The 13944-nt window shown below is 45.1% G+C and overlaps 1 protein-coding gene across 1 annotated transcript in view; it reads left to right on the top strand.

Moving 5' to 3' along the window:
* The window catches only part of LOC310788297 (myosin-9-like), a 52309-nt gene that overhangs the window by 17667 nt on the left and 20698 nt on the right, over nt 1–13944 (top strand). The window contains exons 2-13 of the mRNA XM_083649851.1: nt 1904–2235; nt 4537–4693; nt 7022–7049; nt 7605–7698; nt 9489–9509; nt 11536–11628; nt 11744–11807; nt 12027–12125; nt 12229–12372; nt 12522–12617; nt 12860–13131; nt 13705–13878. Coding sequence (XP_083505977.1) covers nt 1909–2235; nt 4537–4693; nt 7022–7049; nt 7605–7698; nt 9489–9509; nt 11536–11628; nt 11744–11807; nt 12027–12125; nt 12229–12372; nt 12522–12617; nt 12860–13131; nt 13705–13878 — 1569 coding nt within the window. The 5' untranslated portion in view covers nt 1904–1908. The remainder of the gene's footprint in view (nt 1–1903; nt 2236–4536; nt 4694–7021; nt 7050–7604; nt 7699–9488; nt 9510–11535; nt 11629–11743; nt 11808–12026; nt 12126–12228; nt 12373–12521; nt 12618–12859; nt 13132–13704; nt 13879–13944) is intronic.

The raw sequence follows: 13944 nt of genomic DNA, 5'->3' as shown, positions 1-13944 counted from the left end.
AGAAATTCTAACAAACGATTCAACGATTCATCTGTCTTCGATTCACACGTCCGCATCTCGATGCATCGCTTAAACGATTAATTTTGACACCCCTAATAAATAACTGTTTAACACATTCACTGCCAGCCGTTTTTTTTTTACTGTAGGTAGCTTCTGCCAGAGGGTTTTTTTGAGGATTCTGGCTCATCTTTCAAGACCCGAGGATTCTTTTCTAAGATTTTGTGAACACAAAATATCTCAAAAGAACTAATAGAATGTGTGCTTTCTCTGTCTAAAAGAGTTAGTTTGTAGAGTTAGTACCGTAGTTATGTAGGCATTAGCACTTGAATACAGCATGGTTTCAGCGTCTGAAAATTTAAGCTGAGATAAATAGCTTTTTGTGAAATTCGATAGAACAGTCACTTTAACCATTCATTTTTGGCATCAGTAAGACGTCAGACATCTAAACAATAGTTTTGAACAGTAATTTCCTCCATAACAGCAGGAAACCCCCCTCTACTTCAAACTCCTCCCTCCGTGTGTGTTCTTCTTGGCTGCAGCGGGCGTGTCACAAGCTCGTTTCTGCTGCTGCTCCTGCTGCTGCTCCTGTCTGCTGGCGGCCGCTGGGCGAGGATGGGCTCGCTCGTTTCTTGGGGTTTCGGTTGAGAAACCCCAAGAAACGGGGTTTCTTTTGCGATTCTGGTCTTATTTATGCTGCGTGTTTCAAAGTGTGTTGCACCCATAATCTATTATGCAAATTTGCAATCCCCCACCGCCAGCAATCAGCGCGAAAGCGAAAGCGTTTTCGCCAATCCATTTTACAGTATGAGAATGGTTTCATCGCGCGTTCCCCTGCAGTTTTGGCTCGGCTTTTTCTAGTCTGGAGTCTCTAGTGCTCAGCACTGTCGCCACTTAGTGGGTCGGTGGAATGGGTTGTACACGTTCGGCGGCTCCAATATTTATATAAGTGATGTAAAAGGGTTAGATCAACGTCCCACCGTTGAATTTTTTTTGACGTATCAACTCGTCAATGGCAGTGAACGTGTTAAAAAAGAAGCTCCTCAGCTGACAGTCGAGATTCTTCATTTAGCGAACTGCTCTGTCCGACACAGCCGTCAAAGTAATCACCGAGCGTGGTTATCGTAGTCGTCCTCATCAAGGTAGGCGGTGTCTTGTTACGTTTTCATTGCGACATCATCAGTGATGTCATAAATCAGTGTATTGTGATGTCACTTGAGCAATTGTGATGTCATCAGTGATGTAATAAATCCTTTCTGGTTGGAGTGCAAGTAGGGAGAAGAGGACAACGGGTGCCAACTTGCCATAAAACACCAAAAAGAACACATAGAAATCGATTGCTAGTTATTTATTTAAAGTGAATGTATTCAGGTGGGCTGGGCTCCTCCTCACGTAGCGGACTTCATCATGTTGAAAGTGCTCCCTGCACAAGCTAGTCATCTAGGTGAGTTGTGTATCCGTCACTGCTGCTACTTCATAGAAACAAAAACCAGTTGAATTCACTTGAACACTTGTACTCTACTCGCATTGGGTTGAAATTAGGAAAGAATATTTATGTTAGTTTCTGCTTTACATTTTTACAACACAAGCTCAGCTCCGCGCCTCACTGTCTGTGGCTGCTAGCAGCAGCCTGCTGGGCGTTTTGAAGGTGCGCTTGTCGCGCGGCGCTAGCTAGCTAAACAACACTTTACTGAATGTGACGTGTGTTGCCCTGTGCCATGGGGAGTAAATCCCTCTGTATTTTCTGTTGTGTTCCCCAGAGGACAACCTGTTGGTGTCCAATTTATTCCATAACCACAGTGAATGGTCTGGTTATGATTTCTTTATTTCACAGTGCTAACCACAAATACTCTTTCCTCCTCCTCCCCTTCTTTCTCCTCCGTCCACCTCTCTCTCTCTGAAACAGCCACCATGTCGGACGCAGACAAGTTCCTGTACGTGGACCGCAACATGGTCAACAACCCGCTGGCCCAGGCCGACTGGGCCACCAAGAAGCTGGTGTGGGTGCCGTCGGAGCGTCTGGGCTTCGAGGCGGGCTCTGTGAAGGAGGAGCGCGGCGACGAGTGCATCGTGGAGCTGGCCGACTCTGGGAAGAAGGTGACGGTCAACAAGGACGACATCCAGAAGATGAACCCGCCCAAGTTCAGCAAGGTGGAGGACATGGCCGACCTCACCTGCCTGAACGAGGCCTCCGTGCTGCACAACCTGAAGGACCGATACTACTCTGGCCTCATCTACGTGAGTGTGGAACGCACACACACACACACACGTGTGTGCACGCACGCACACACGCACACACACACACACGTGTGTGCGCGGACGCACGCACACACACACACACACACACACACACACACACACACGCCATTAATTCACTGCTGTTGTTTCCTGAAATTGAATGCCGCAGTGATGCATGGGGCTAATTTTAGTTTCTGTCCCACTTACGCTTTTAGTGCGAGCACGCTGCGTAAGACATTCTTCTTCTTGACCGAAATAAAAGCATAAATTGCCAACATTAAGCCTACACTTTGTGTTTTCGAGGAAAATGTAACTAAATTACGCGGTTATTTAAAGCTGCAGTATGCAGTTTGAACATACCACATCCATGGAATGTACACAATGCATAACCATAGCAACATAGCAGAGGGTAGAACCCGAATGACTCTTGTTTGTGTGCTGCGATTGGCTAGTTACTTTCTAGCTAACCCCAATTTGGTTGTTTGATTGTAGTTTTAACCTTTATTTTATATTATACTACCGGTACTAATATTAGTTTGATTCAGACCGGCATAGTTTTCCTTGCTGTGGCGGTGCACCAAAGCAGAGTGAATACAGAGCACATGCCTGAAGAATAAATGATCTCATCTTTGTGTCAGTTTGCCCCTGAGCAGTACACACACACACACACACACACACGCACACACACACACTACTCATACACTACTCATGATCACTCAACCTCATTGTGTTGCAATTCATTTAAGTGTCAATGTAAGCAGTTACTTTGTTAATACTATCATTCTCGGTGCCCTCTCCACCTCTCCACCACTACTTAGAATGCTGTCCCTCTACACCTCCCCTAAAAACAGATTCCCGTGCTGACTTTGACCCTGTGATGTTATCGAAGGCGTTTCCCTCAGAATGATTACGAAAGCCCCATTGGCTCATAGAACAATCCTGGCACAGTCTCCGAACCAATCGTATCCCTCTGTCCAACCTCCTGATCATCCTGTAAGCCCCATTGTTTTGAGACAACCCCATTGTCTGCACATTGTCACTGCAAAGAAAGTGAGCAATCTGTTTACAAATGCATGGTATGTGCGCTCTCTTCCGTCACCATCTTCCTCTCTGTCCATCTTGTTCCCTTCTCTTACCCTGCCTCTCTCTCTCTCTCTCTCTCTCTCTCTCCCTCTCTCTCTCTCTCTCTCTCTCTATCTCTTTATCTCTCTCTCCCTCTCCCTCTCTCCCCTCTATCTCTCTCTCTCTATCTCTCTCTCTCTCTCTCCCTCTCTCCCTCTCTCTCTGTGTTTGGAGTTATGTTGTAAACAGGAAGCTGCAGGGAACAATGCTGTCCAGAGGGAGAGATGGAGAAGAGAGCTAGTAGGGAGGAGAAGGGGAAGAGGATGTTATAGATGTGTGTGCCGTATATGGGGTTTGGGCCTCACAGTCCACTTTCTGGCAGAGATGGATTTGGAATGTAAATCGTGCTGTAATTGTTATTACTGCCCCCATAATTAATGCCATTTATCCCAATGTCTTGGGCTGGTAGCGATTTGGCCGGCTGTTATTTTGTATTTTGACCCCGGTCATGTCAACACTGCCTGCTATCCCCTCTCCCTCCCCCCTTTCCTTTGGGGATGCAGGCCCCGTTAGGTTGAGTGCCTCCAGACTATGTGTTCTGTAGATTGGCCCTCTCTTGGGGGAGCGAGTGCTCAGATTGAGGCAGAGACGCCTGGCAGACCAGGGTACAGAGATGTGGGGAGGCAGGGCAGCACAAAGAACAAGACAGAAATATGGGAGGAGGAGGAGGGAGAGCCTGAACAGATGCACAGATCTGGATGGGGAGGAGAAGGGAAGATTTAGTGGACTTTATAGAAAGGAATGGAGGAGGGTTTCTTCAAAGTGACTTGGATATTCTGTCTAGGTTGCTATAGTTTTACAACGTCAAGGTCACTCGTCACTTTTCACTTGCAGTCCGTGGGGGTTTAGATTACATAATGCAAGAGGAGGCCATTTCAGAGTTCAGGAGAAACTTTGAGCCAAGAGGGGGAAGGGTAGCTCTGGTTCTACGATCAACGACGAGTATCATTTTCTCATGTTGCACAATTAAAAGACACTTATTATATCAATCCTGACCTTGTACTCTACTCCATGCAAAAAATACAAATCTCTCGTATATAATCTCTCTCTGGGATTTTCACTAAAATTATTACATTATTCAGCCTACTCACAATCCCATGTAATACAGACCTCTTCACCTCAGGATCGATTGCACTACCATTTGTTATTCCATTAACGCAGCCTCTCTCTGCATTACAGACGTACTCTGGTCTCTTCTGCGTGGTCATAAATCCATACAAGAACCTGCCCATCTACTCGGAGGAGATCGTCGACATGTACAAGGGCAAGAAGAGGCATGAGATGCCGCCCCATATCTACGCCATCACCGACACGTCGTACAGAAGCATGATGCAGGGTAAGTCACTGTCCTGTCTGAGAGCCAGCAAAACCATCGTGGTGACTCTGACAGGAACACTAGAGGACTAAGGGGCTGTTGACACGCGTTTTCTTTTCTGCATGGGGAAAAACGCTGCCTTGAGAACTTTTTTTTCTCCACGATTTTACCACATTTTCTCCCCAATTGTACTTGGCCAATTTCCCCCCCTGCCCCGGTCGCTGCTCCACCCTCTGCCGACATGGGGAGAGCCGAGACTAGCACCATGCTTCCTCCGACACATGCGCAGACGCCAGACGCTTCTCTTCACCTGACAGGGGGCACTTCACCGGCAGGACGTAGTACATGGGAGGATCACGCTATTCCCGCCCCGACTGACCAGAGGAGGCGCTAGTGCAGCGACCAGGACACATACCCCCAATCCGGCTTGCCACCCCCAGGCACAGCCAATCGTGCCTGTATGGACGCCACACTGCCTTGAGCACCTTTGGTGGAGAAATAAAAAGCTGATCACGGCAACATCGCCTGATGTTAGCTTAGCAGCTGCTAGCTCAGTAATCAGCTGATTAGCAGACAATACAGTGTTGTGGAGCAAGCAAACGCTTAGTTCCGATACATGTCGGGGTATAATCCATACTGCCTTTAAGATCACTGTTGGAGTAATGTAAATCCACTGATGTCATATGTCTCGACCGGCACTTTAACTTAATAGTTCAATGATGTTCATCATGTCTTCATTTATAATTAGACGTTAATGTTTTCTTGTGTTAAGACATAGGTTTATAGATGTTTTTTATTTACCTTGACAGTTTCGACGAGTCACTCTGGTCTTCTTCAGATTGAAGCAGTCGCACTGACAGCGACTGCTCAGTGCAGACTCAGTGCGACTGCTTCTGAAGAAGACCAGAGTGACTCGTCGAAACTGTCAAGGTAAATAAAAAACATCTATAAACCTATGACTGAACACAAGAAAACATAAACGTCTAGGCACTTTAACTTTCTCCATATTTCTTGTTGCTTTGGGAAATGACCAGTGCCTCTCTGTCATTGCGATTACCGGTAGTCGTCTGGGAAAAAGCGGTTGACGTCACCCGGCGCTTTTCTGAAAAGTTGAAAAATGTCTCAACTTTTTAACATTTCTCAACTTTTGAAAATTTGCGGCCGCTTCCAGGTTCATTTTAATGGGAAAAGCGCGCTGGTGGTTGGGCAAAGGACGCTATGTGTGAACAGCCCTTTACTGGAGAAACTTTTCAAGTGGAATGTTTATGAAATCTGTTTGGCTGCAAGACTTACATTTGTTTTAGATTTAAGTCAGCCTCTCTTCAGTGTTATTTTAGTATCCGAAAGCCAGCAATATGGTTCCCCTTAAGGTTTCATTGTCAATGGAAGCTACTGTGTTCTAAGTGGTAACCCGCAGAGCTATAAACTATACAATTCCTAAGAGGATGTGTTTTATGCATACAAATGATTGCTGGTTTATTCATATCAATGCCTTCTCTAAGAATTTAAATGAGGAGAATGACAATAGATGATATATTCATTCTGGTCTTTTTAAATGGAGGCCTCTGGGGAACCCATATAGCTGCAGGGTGTTGGCCCCGATCCTAGTCCCTCAACCAGAGAGTATTTCATATCATTAAGTTGCCCTACTGGCTTTAGCTAAATGCCAGACACTCTGCTCCAGCTACGTAAGCTTGTATTTAAAATGAGAGGCTGTGGTCTCCGTTCCAGGGTCCTCGCTTATAAAAATGTTTGACTGTATCCCAGTTGACTTGATCCCAGATTCTGCTCTATGTTCAGTTCAAAAATGAAATCTAATGAATATCTAATAAATACCAGAAAGGCAGAGTGTAACCCACAAATAATAGAAAGATCGTGCGTCACAGTGTATAAGGAGCATAATTATACTGTACTGTATGTAGTGTCTTGGCTGGGTAATCTAGTCCTTCTCACCAAGTCATCTGTCACAGACACACACACAGACACACACCATCCAAACTCCCTCCCGCCCGTCAGGGCTCATTTTCTCAATGTCTGCCTCCAGGAAGGCTTTCAGACCGCATTATAGGAGGCGATGGCTAATTAGCTAGTTGGTTTGAAGGCAGGCGGCAACTTTTCCAGTCACAGGAAGCCGGATATTGATTTCCTGTCTGTGGCCACTCTACTTCCTGTCGTAGAGACAGCTTAATGTCTGTGCTCAGGAGATAACAAATTCACACTGTAACATTTTATATCAGGAAAGTGTGCCACCATTGTAACTTCAGCTCACTTGTAACAGACTTACTAGAATATGCAATGTTGTTCTTCTATAAAAAGTTACACAATCATTATGTCAACGTCTTTCCACAGATCGTGAAGACCAGTCCATTCTTTGCACGTGAGTTAGACACGACACAAGCAACATTAAAGCAGCAATTGACCATATTCACGTGGTGGCCATTTTGAACATTTTGAGCAACTACAGCGCAGGCCCAGCTATGCCTTACTGTTGTGTGTACCTAGATGCACTTTATACTATAAACACTTATCATTTCACAGATTGCCCACTGAAAGACATGAGAAACAAATGGGTATAATTCAGAGGGATATACTGTAGGTTCACATTTAAGATAACAGTCTAGCCTGACTTCCCTGCTAAATTCGAGCAGGTGCTGTAGTTGTTGCTCTCCAGATTGCTCGGTAATACTACTGTAGTTTTATAACTGTTCGGTTTGTCTGAAGTCTTCACTAATGTGTTTAATATGCATTGCCAATCTTCTCAGTTTACCACCCCAAGTGTTCAAAATGGCCGCTGTGTGTGTGTGTGTCAATACTTCTAGTGTCATAACACAAGATTGTTTGAAACTGTCACCGTTTTGGCCTTGTTTTCCTCTCACTCACTATCTATTTCTCTGTGTTTGTCTCTGTGTTTTTGTGTTGGTCTCGCCCACAGAGGAGAGTCTGGTGCTGGGAAGACGGAGAACACCAAGAAGGTCATCCAGTATCTGGCTCATGTGGCCTCCTCTCACAAGACCAAGAAAGATCAGGTCGGTCCCACCTAGCACCCTCCAAACCTCCCTTCCTTTACTACTCCTCCACGTCCTGCACTCGTGCCTTTTAATCTTTTAGGTCTCAACTATTCCCCTTTGTCTCTCCCTTCACTCCTTCCTGTTGCTTTTCCTTTGTTCACACGCGTCTACTCCCTTTCTTAAGTGAGTTTCCTATTTTCCTCCTGTGCTTTTATCTTACAGGAACAACTCTTTCCTATTCCTCTACTGGCTGTATCAACTACTTTTGCACTGTGACTGTATTGTGTGTGTGTGTGTGTGTGTACAGTATTAGAATACATCGATGCCGCTGGCACTTGACATTACACGATTGTTAATCCATCATGGCTTTGTTGTATTCAGACAGCTGATTTTCTGCAGTAAACAAATGGTTCTATGGTTCCACTGCCACAGAAAAGTAGTGTCTACGTCAAGCCCTCCTCTGGGTTCGGCATGGGATTTAAGTGATTTCATTCCCAATTTATTTTTCCATAGACGTTTTGAGAAATCCTTATCAGAGTTATAGTTGGTCAAACAAAGCGATTCAGCTATATTCAGAATCAGCTTGGTTTGACTGAATAAAACTCTTTTTATAAGCATTTTTCAAAAAACATTTTCAAGAAAAATTAATGGGGAATTAAATCCCTTAGGTCCCATGCTGAACCCGGAAGAGGGTGTGTGACTTAAAGGGACACTCCGCCGATTTTCATTGCTGATTAATTTGCACATAATCTCACATATATCCGAAAACTGTCAACTGTTTTGCAGGCATTCATTTAGTTGGTCAATTATTGAGAGTTGATTTGAGTGAAGTTGTGCACAGATGACATCGCTGGTCCACAACTTAACTCAAATCAACTCTCAATAACTGTCACACTAAAAGAATGACTACAAAACAGTTTAGTTTTCTACAGATTTTTTTTATAATGATAGAAAGCTGGTTGAGAAGTGTTCCTTTAAGCACTCTGTTGCCATCAATAGAAAGGGGCTTGTGATGAGGTTAATAGTCCTGAAGGCGCAGCAACACAGTAGTGCAGATTTAAAAGCTGAACTGATCTCCTGCCTGCATTGTTATTCTATATAGACCAGAGGCTGTACTTCATCTGTGATTTAGAACACGGCTCTCTTGAATACTCGATTCTGATTGGTCAATCAACAATATTCACCGGTCATTATTTCTCGACAACCGACCGCTGCTCTGCCACACCTGGATTAATCAGTTGATAAGAGCCTTTTGTCAGCAAGCCACTACTAATTAGGCCAACCAGTTGCAGCTGTGGTGTCTTGTGTGCCAATTACGAATGAAACCGCTTTGTCGTTGAAAACGCTATTAAAAAATCTATTTGAATAATTATTTTTGTCAGATTATTGAATGATTTAGTTGTAGGCCGTGTTCTAAGCGGGATAATGTATATTGAGGCGGTGATTACTGGGAAATAATGACCTTCAGGTGAATCATTAAGCCCTCCGCTACGCGTCGGGCTCAATCATCACCTGTCGGTCATTATTTCCCCTGTAATCACCGCCTCAATATACATTATCCCTTACATATTCCACTTTGCTGCCTTGACTGCAGCTCCTCATGAGAAATGAAACTTAGCCCAGTGTCTCAGTCAGTCAGTCAAACATGATGTCAGACTCCAGTGGAAAAGCTGCACTGCTGTTATCTTGCCAGCCAGCCTAATGATAGATGCTGCTGAAAGCTCCCAATGGGCGTCTCAATGCAAACCGCATCAGGATCTATCATTCCCTTTTTTGAGGTTGTTGTATTTCTCTCTTCCCATCAACAGAACAGCTCGGTCCTGTCACATGTGAGTTACCTCTCTCCCTCCATTCACTCCCCTCCTGCTTCTGTCATCACCCCCCATTGTGGACCCCCCCCCCCCCAACCCCCCCACCACCAACCCCCCCACCACCACCTCTCCTCCACTCCCTCACCCCTCCCTCTCTCCCGCTGCCCTCTGTCTCCCTGTGCTGCTGGAGTGTGCTCTGTGGTGGGTCACTTGGTGTTGAGGGATCAAAGGTGACAAATGTCTTCTTGCCAACCAATGGGAAGTAGGCAGGAAGTTTGTTCGCAGATGTGTGTCAGGCGTATCTCCTGCTGTGAAAAATTCAGCCAGACAATAGTAGGATAAGTGGGCGTGGGGGGGGGGTGTCATCAGTAGATTAATTCGTCATCTGTGTCTCTAGATGGATGTGTTTTGGGGAGTAAGTCTTTTTTATTTTTATTTTTATAGCTGTCTGGCTGAATTTTTCAGAATTTGTAATCGCTACTCTGTGTGTGCACCTGTGAGCTCAGAAATGTGACTGAGTGTGCTTCTGTCTTTTGTGCCAATGAAATGAGAAAATGTGCTTCTGCGATGTGTGTGTTCATATCATTTCTGTTCCCCAACATCCTATTCATTACCTTTTCATAATACCACCATCTCTGGAGGACAGACACGCTGATATCCCATTTAGCCTACATGTGGTGTCACAGCCTGTTTCTGTGCCTATGTGTCTTGAACATACACCCTAATGGTTATCAGGGGTTTACATTTATCAAGGGTCTCAGAGGAATTTCGCTGCTTTAGGATCAGTTTTGTTGTAATGAATTTGATAAAAAACGCGAGCTTGGCCAATGATCCTGGGTCAGCACTCTGAAAAGCTTGATAAATGAGGCCCATGGGATCTGCAGCACAGCCAAAAAGTCCACTGACTCCTGACAGTAACATTTTCCCCTTTCAGACGTTGACAAGAAGGTGACTTATCTTATTTTCATTCCCCACGCTCACCATATGCACTGCGTCCATAAATCAGTGCCACGGCAGCTGTTGGATGTTAGCCTGCGTCGATTCTGTGTTTTTGTTGGGTGGATTCGACTGATCTGGAGCCAGTTGTTGGAAAATCCTTTTGCATGAAACCCGGGTATCTCCCAGGTGTGTGAAATGCATGCAACTGTATAAATGTGACACTGGGCGATGCTGAAAAAGCACACCATGCTCGGCAAGCTTTGTCCAGCAAAAACACAGGCTGATGTCAAGTTAATGCTTTTCTTTATTTGATGTTTTTCTGGAGATTATTTTTAAAGCTGGAAATAATGTCACTATAAAAGATTAGATTGATTTTATATTACATGTGGCTATTCTGGCTTCTGGCTATGCACTGTATAGGTACGTAGCCAGAAGCCAGAATAGCTTCAAGGAAAATTAAAGGTTTAATGTAAGCAATGTTTTGGCCAAGTGACAACTCAGCTGAATGGGCAGTTGGGCAGCTAGGGGTCAGTTTGTCCTGTGCATGCGTTCATTGGGTTATTCTGCTCTGGGTCAAAGGTGAAGGGTTACTGATGAGGGTGTTTGCGGATTTTGGGCACTAACATTACACTATGTGTTGGTAAATGCTTGAGTGCAATGTGCGTTTGTATCGAAGGTAGGTATATATATCTGGTATCCCTCCTTGTTTTGTTATATTTTGTACACTGCTGCATGCTGTCCCCTTTCTTTCCCCTCATCTCGGAAATAAGTCCCATGTGTAAACAATTAAACGTGACACCACTATGTCAACATAGCTATTTATCTGAAGAACAGAACTAATGGTTTCTCAACAATGAGATGATGCTGTGGTAAATGAATAGCACATGGCAATATGGAGTTATCACAATGCACAACATTGAGTCATCCATGGGAGACATCAGGTCCTGTTTGATCGCATCGCTCTACTGAGAAATAATGAAGAGGAATATCCCGTAACTGGCCACCAATGGGATTCACCCTCAACAAAACACTCCTTCCATGGCAGATGTCGAGATCAAAGTGTTGTCTAATATTTTTGCCATGCTGTTTTCTTTATCTCCACCAGGGGGAGTTGGAGAAGCAGCTGCTGCAGGCTAATCCCATCCTAGAGGCCTTTGGAAATGCCAAGACAGTCAAAAACGACAACTCGTCCCGTTTCGTAAGACTTAAAGCTGCTTCTTGTGTTTGGGCCATCTTGTAAGTTGATTTTTCTTTTCCCACTGGAGCGTTCAACCTTATCCTAATTGCTAATTGACTTTTCTTTCCTCTTCCAGGGAAAGTTCATCAGAATCAACTTCGATGTCAACGGTTACATCGTCGGTGCCAACATTGAAACCTGTATCCTTCATGTTTCTTTTTTTTAATTGAATCACAACCTGATTCAATTGATTCAACCTGCTTTTGATGCTTTTCCTTTTGTCAAGCATAAAACAAAGTTTCAGACTCCAAACATGCAGGCTTGCTGCGGGAACTTAAACGTTTCTGACTACTACACTACTACATACAAGTTTGCTTGGAGAGTATCAGAAAGCTTGTCCTTGACTTGCTGACCCCTAGACTTGCTGGAGAAATCCCGTGCCATCCGCCAAGCCAAAGATGAGAGGACCTTCCACGTCTTCTACTACATGCTCACAGGGGCCGGAGATAAATTGCGCTGTAAGCAACTTATTGTACAACTGTGTTCAAAGCAGAGTGAGGATTCCTCAGTGTGTCGCCGCCTCCATCGTTTTTCAGCATCCCTTTTGATCCTTTCCCTCAGCTGAACTCTGCCTGGAGGGCTACAACAAATACCGCTTCCTGGTCAATGGGAACGTCACAATTCCTGGGCAGCAGGACAAGGACATGTTTACCGAGACCATGGAGGCCATGAGGATCATGAGTATCCCCGAGGACGAGCAGATTGGTAAGGAAGACCACACATTAGAAAAGTTAAAAGATAATATTGTTTTCTCCTACTGAGTATGACTTGCCTACTTTTAATCATCTGTGGATCCTAGAGGCATTACTGTGTTTATGTTCCTGTGAGTGATGGTAGCTTCTGTCTGTGTGCAGGCATGCTGAAGGTGGTGTCCTCTGTGCTCCAGCTTGGAAACATGAGCTTCAAGAAGGAGCGTCACACAGACCAGGCCTCCATGCCTGACAACACAGGTATCACCGACCTTATCCCACTGCGCACACAGAGTGCTCTGTTGGCTACTTGCCTGAAATAGTTCGCCATGCCCTGGTGAATACCGCCATCTTGTACAGTGGTCGGCACATTAGGAAAGCGTTTCAACTGGTTAATGGTCTTGAACATTATCTTTCATCTCAGTGTTATCCTGCTCTCTTCCCCTTCTCTCTTTCCTCCTACATTCCCATCTCCTCCCTTTGACCCACTTCCTCTGCCACAGCTGCTCAGAAGGTGTGCCACCTGATGGGCATGAGCGTGACGGACTTCACCAGCGCCATCCTGTCACCCAGGATCAAGGTGGGCAGAGACTACGTCAAGAAGGCCCAGACCCAGGAGCAGGCAGAGTTTGCTGTGGAGGCCCTGGCCAAAGCCACCTATGAAAGGATGTTCCGCTGGCTGGTCATGAGGATCAACAAAGCCCTGGACAAGACCAAGAGACAGGGAGCCTCCTTCATCGGCATCCTAGATATCGCCGGCTTTGAGATCTTTGAGGTAAACTAGGTAGCAAACTGTTAGCGAGCAGTGTTGTGGTAGAGTCAGAGTCCTGGACTCATTTTCAGGACTTGTGACTCGACTTGGACTTGAGCACTTATGACTTGGACTTGAGCATTCATGCATTCGGACTTGGAAGTTGGAGACTCGGACTTGTTAATTGATAAATACTGTGTTTTGTTTAGGCCTTAATAATTTGGAATAATATTTTTGATATTAATACAGTGACATTATTCAGTTTCGTGCAAGAGCAGGCACATGTGTTCCACCTACATGTGGATTCACGCTCATGTTCAGTAACTCGGACTCGTGTAATGGTGGGTACTCGACTCACTCTTCTTTGGTGACCCTGGACTCAGACCTGAACACTGGGCACTCGAGACTTGACTCGGACTCGAGATATAGTGACTTGACTGCAACACACCTAGCTGTAGTACAGTGCACACGTACATACGCAGTAAAATGAGTGCATACATGCATGTATATAACAAAAATCATGCAAAATCTAATTCATACATGTTTTCATTTCTACTGTTCAACCGTGTTTATGAAAAAAAATCTCTCTCCTTCCAGCTGAACTCCTTTGAGCAGCTGTGCATCAACTACACCAATGAGAAGCTGCAGCAGCTGTTCAACCACACCATGTTCATCCTGGAGCAGGAGGAGTACCAGAGGGAGGGCATCGAGTGGAGCTTCATCGACTTCGGCCTCGACCTGCAGCCCTGCATCGACCTCATCGAGAAACCTGTGAGTTCTTAAACGTTGAGGCCTTCTATTGCTGTTTCCCTACTTGACCATCTTTATCCTTCCACT

Source organism: Poromitra crassiceps, assembly GCF_964638095.1.
Source record: "Poromitra crassiceps genome assembly, chromosome: 13".
Classification (NCBI taxonomy): Eukaryota; Metazoa; Chordata; class Actinopteri; order Beryciformes; family Melamphaidae; genus Poromitra; species Poromitra crassiceps.
The sequence above is the reverse complement of the archived record's forward strand: the minus strand, read 5'-3'. Positions and strand labels throughout refer to the sequence as shown.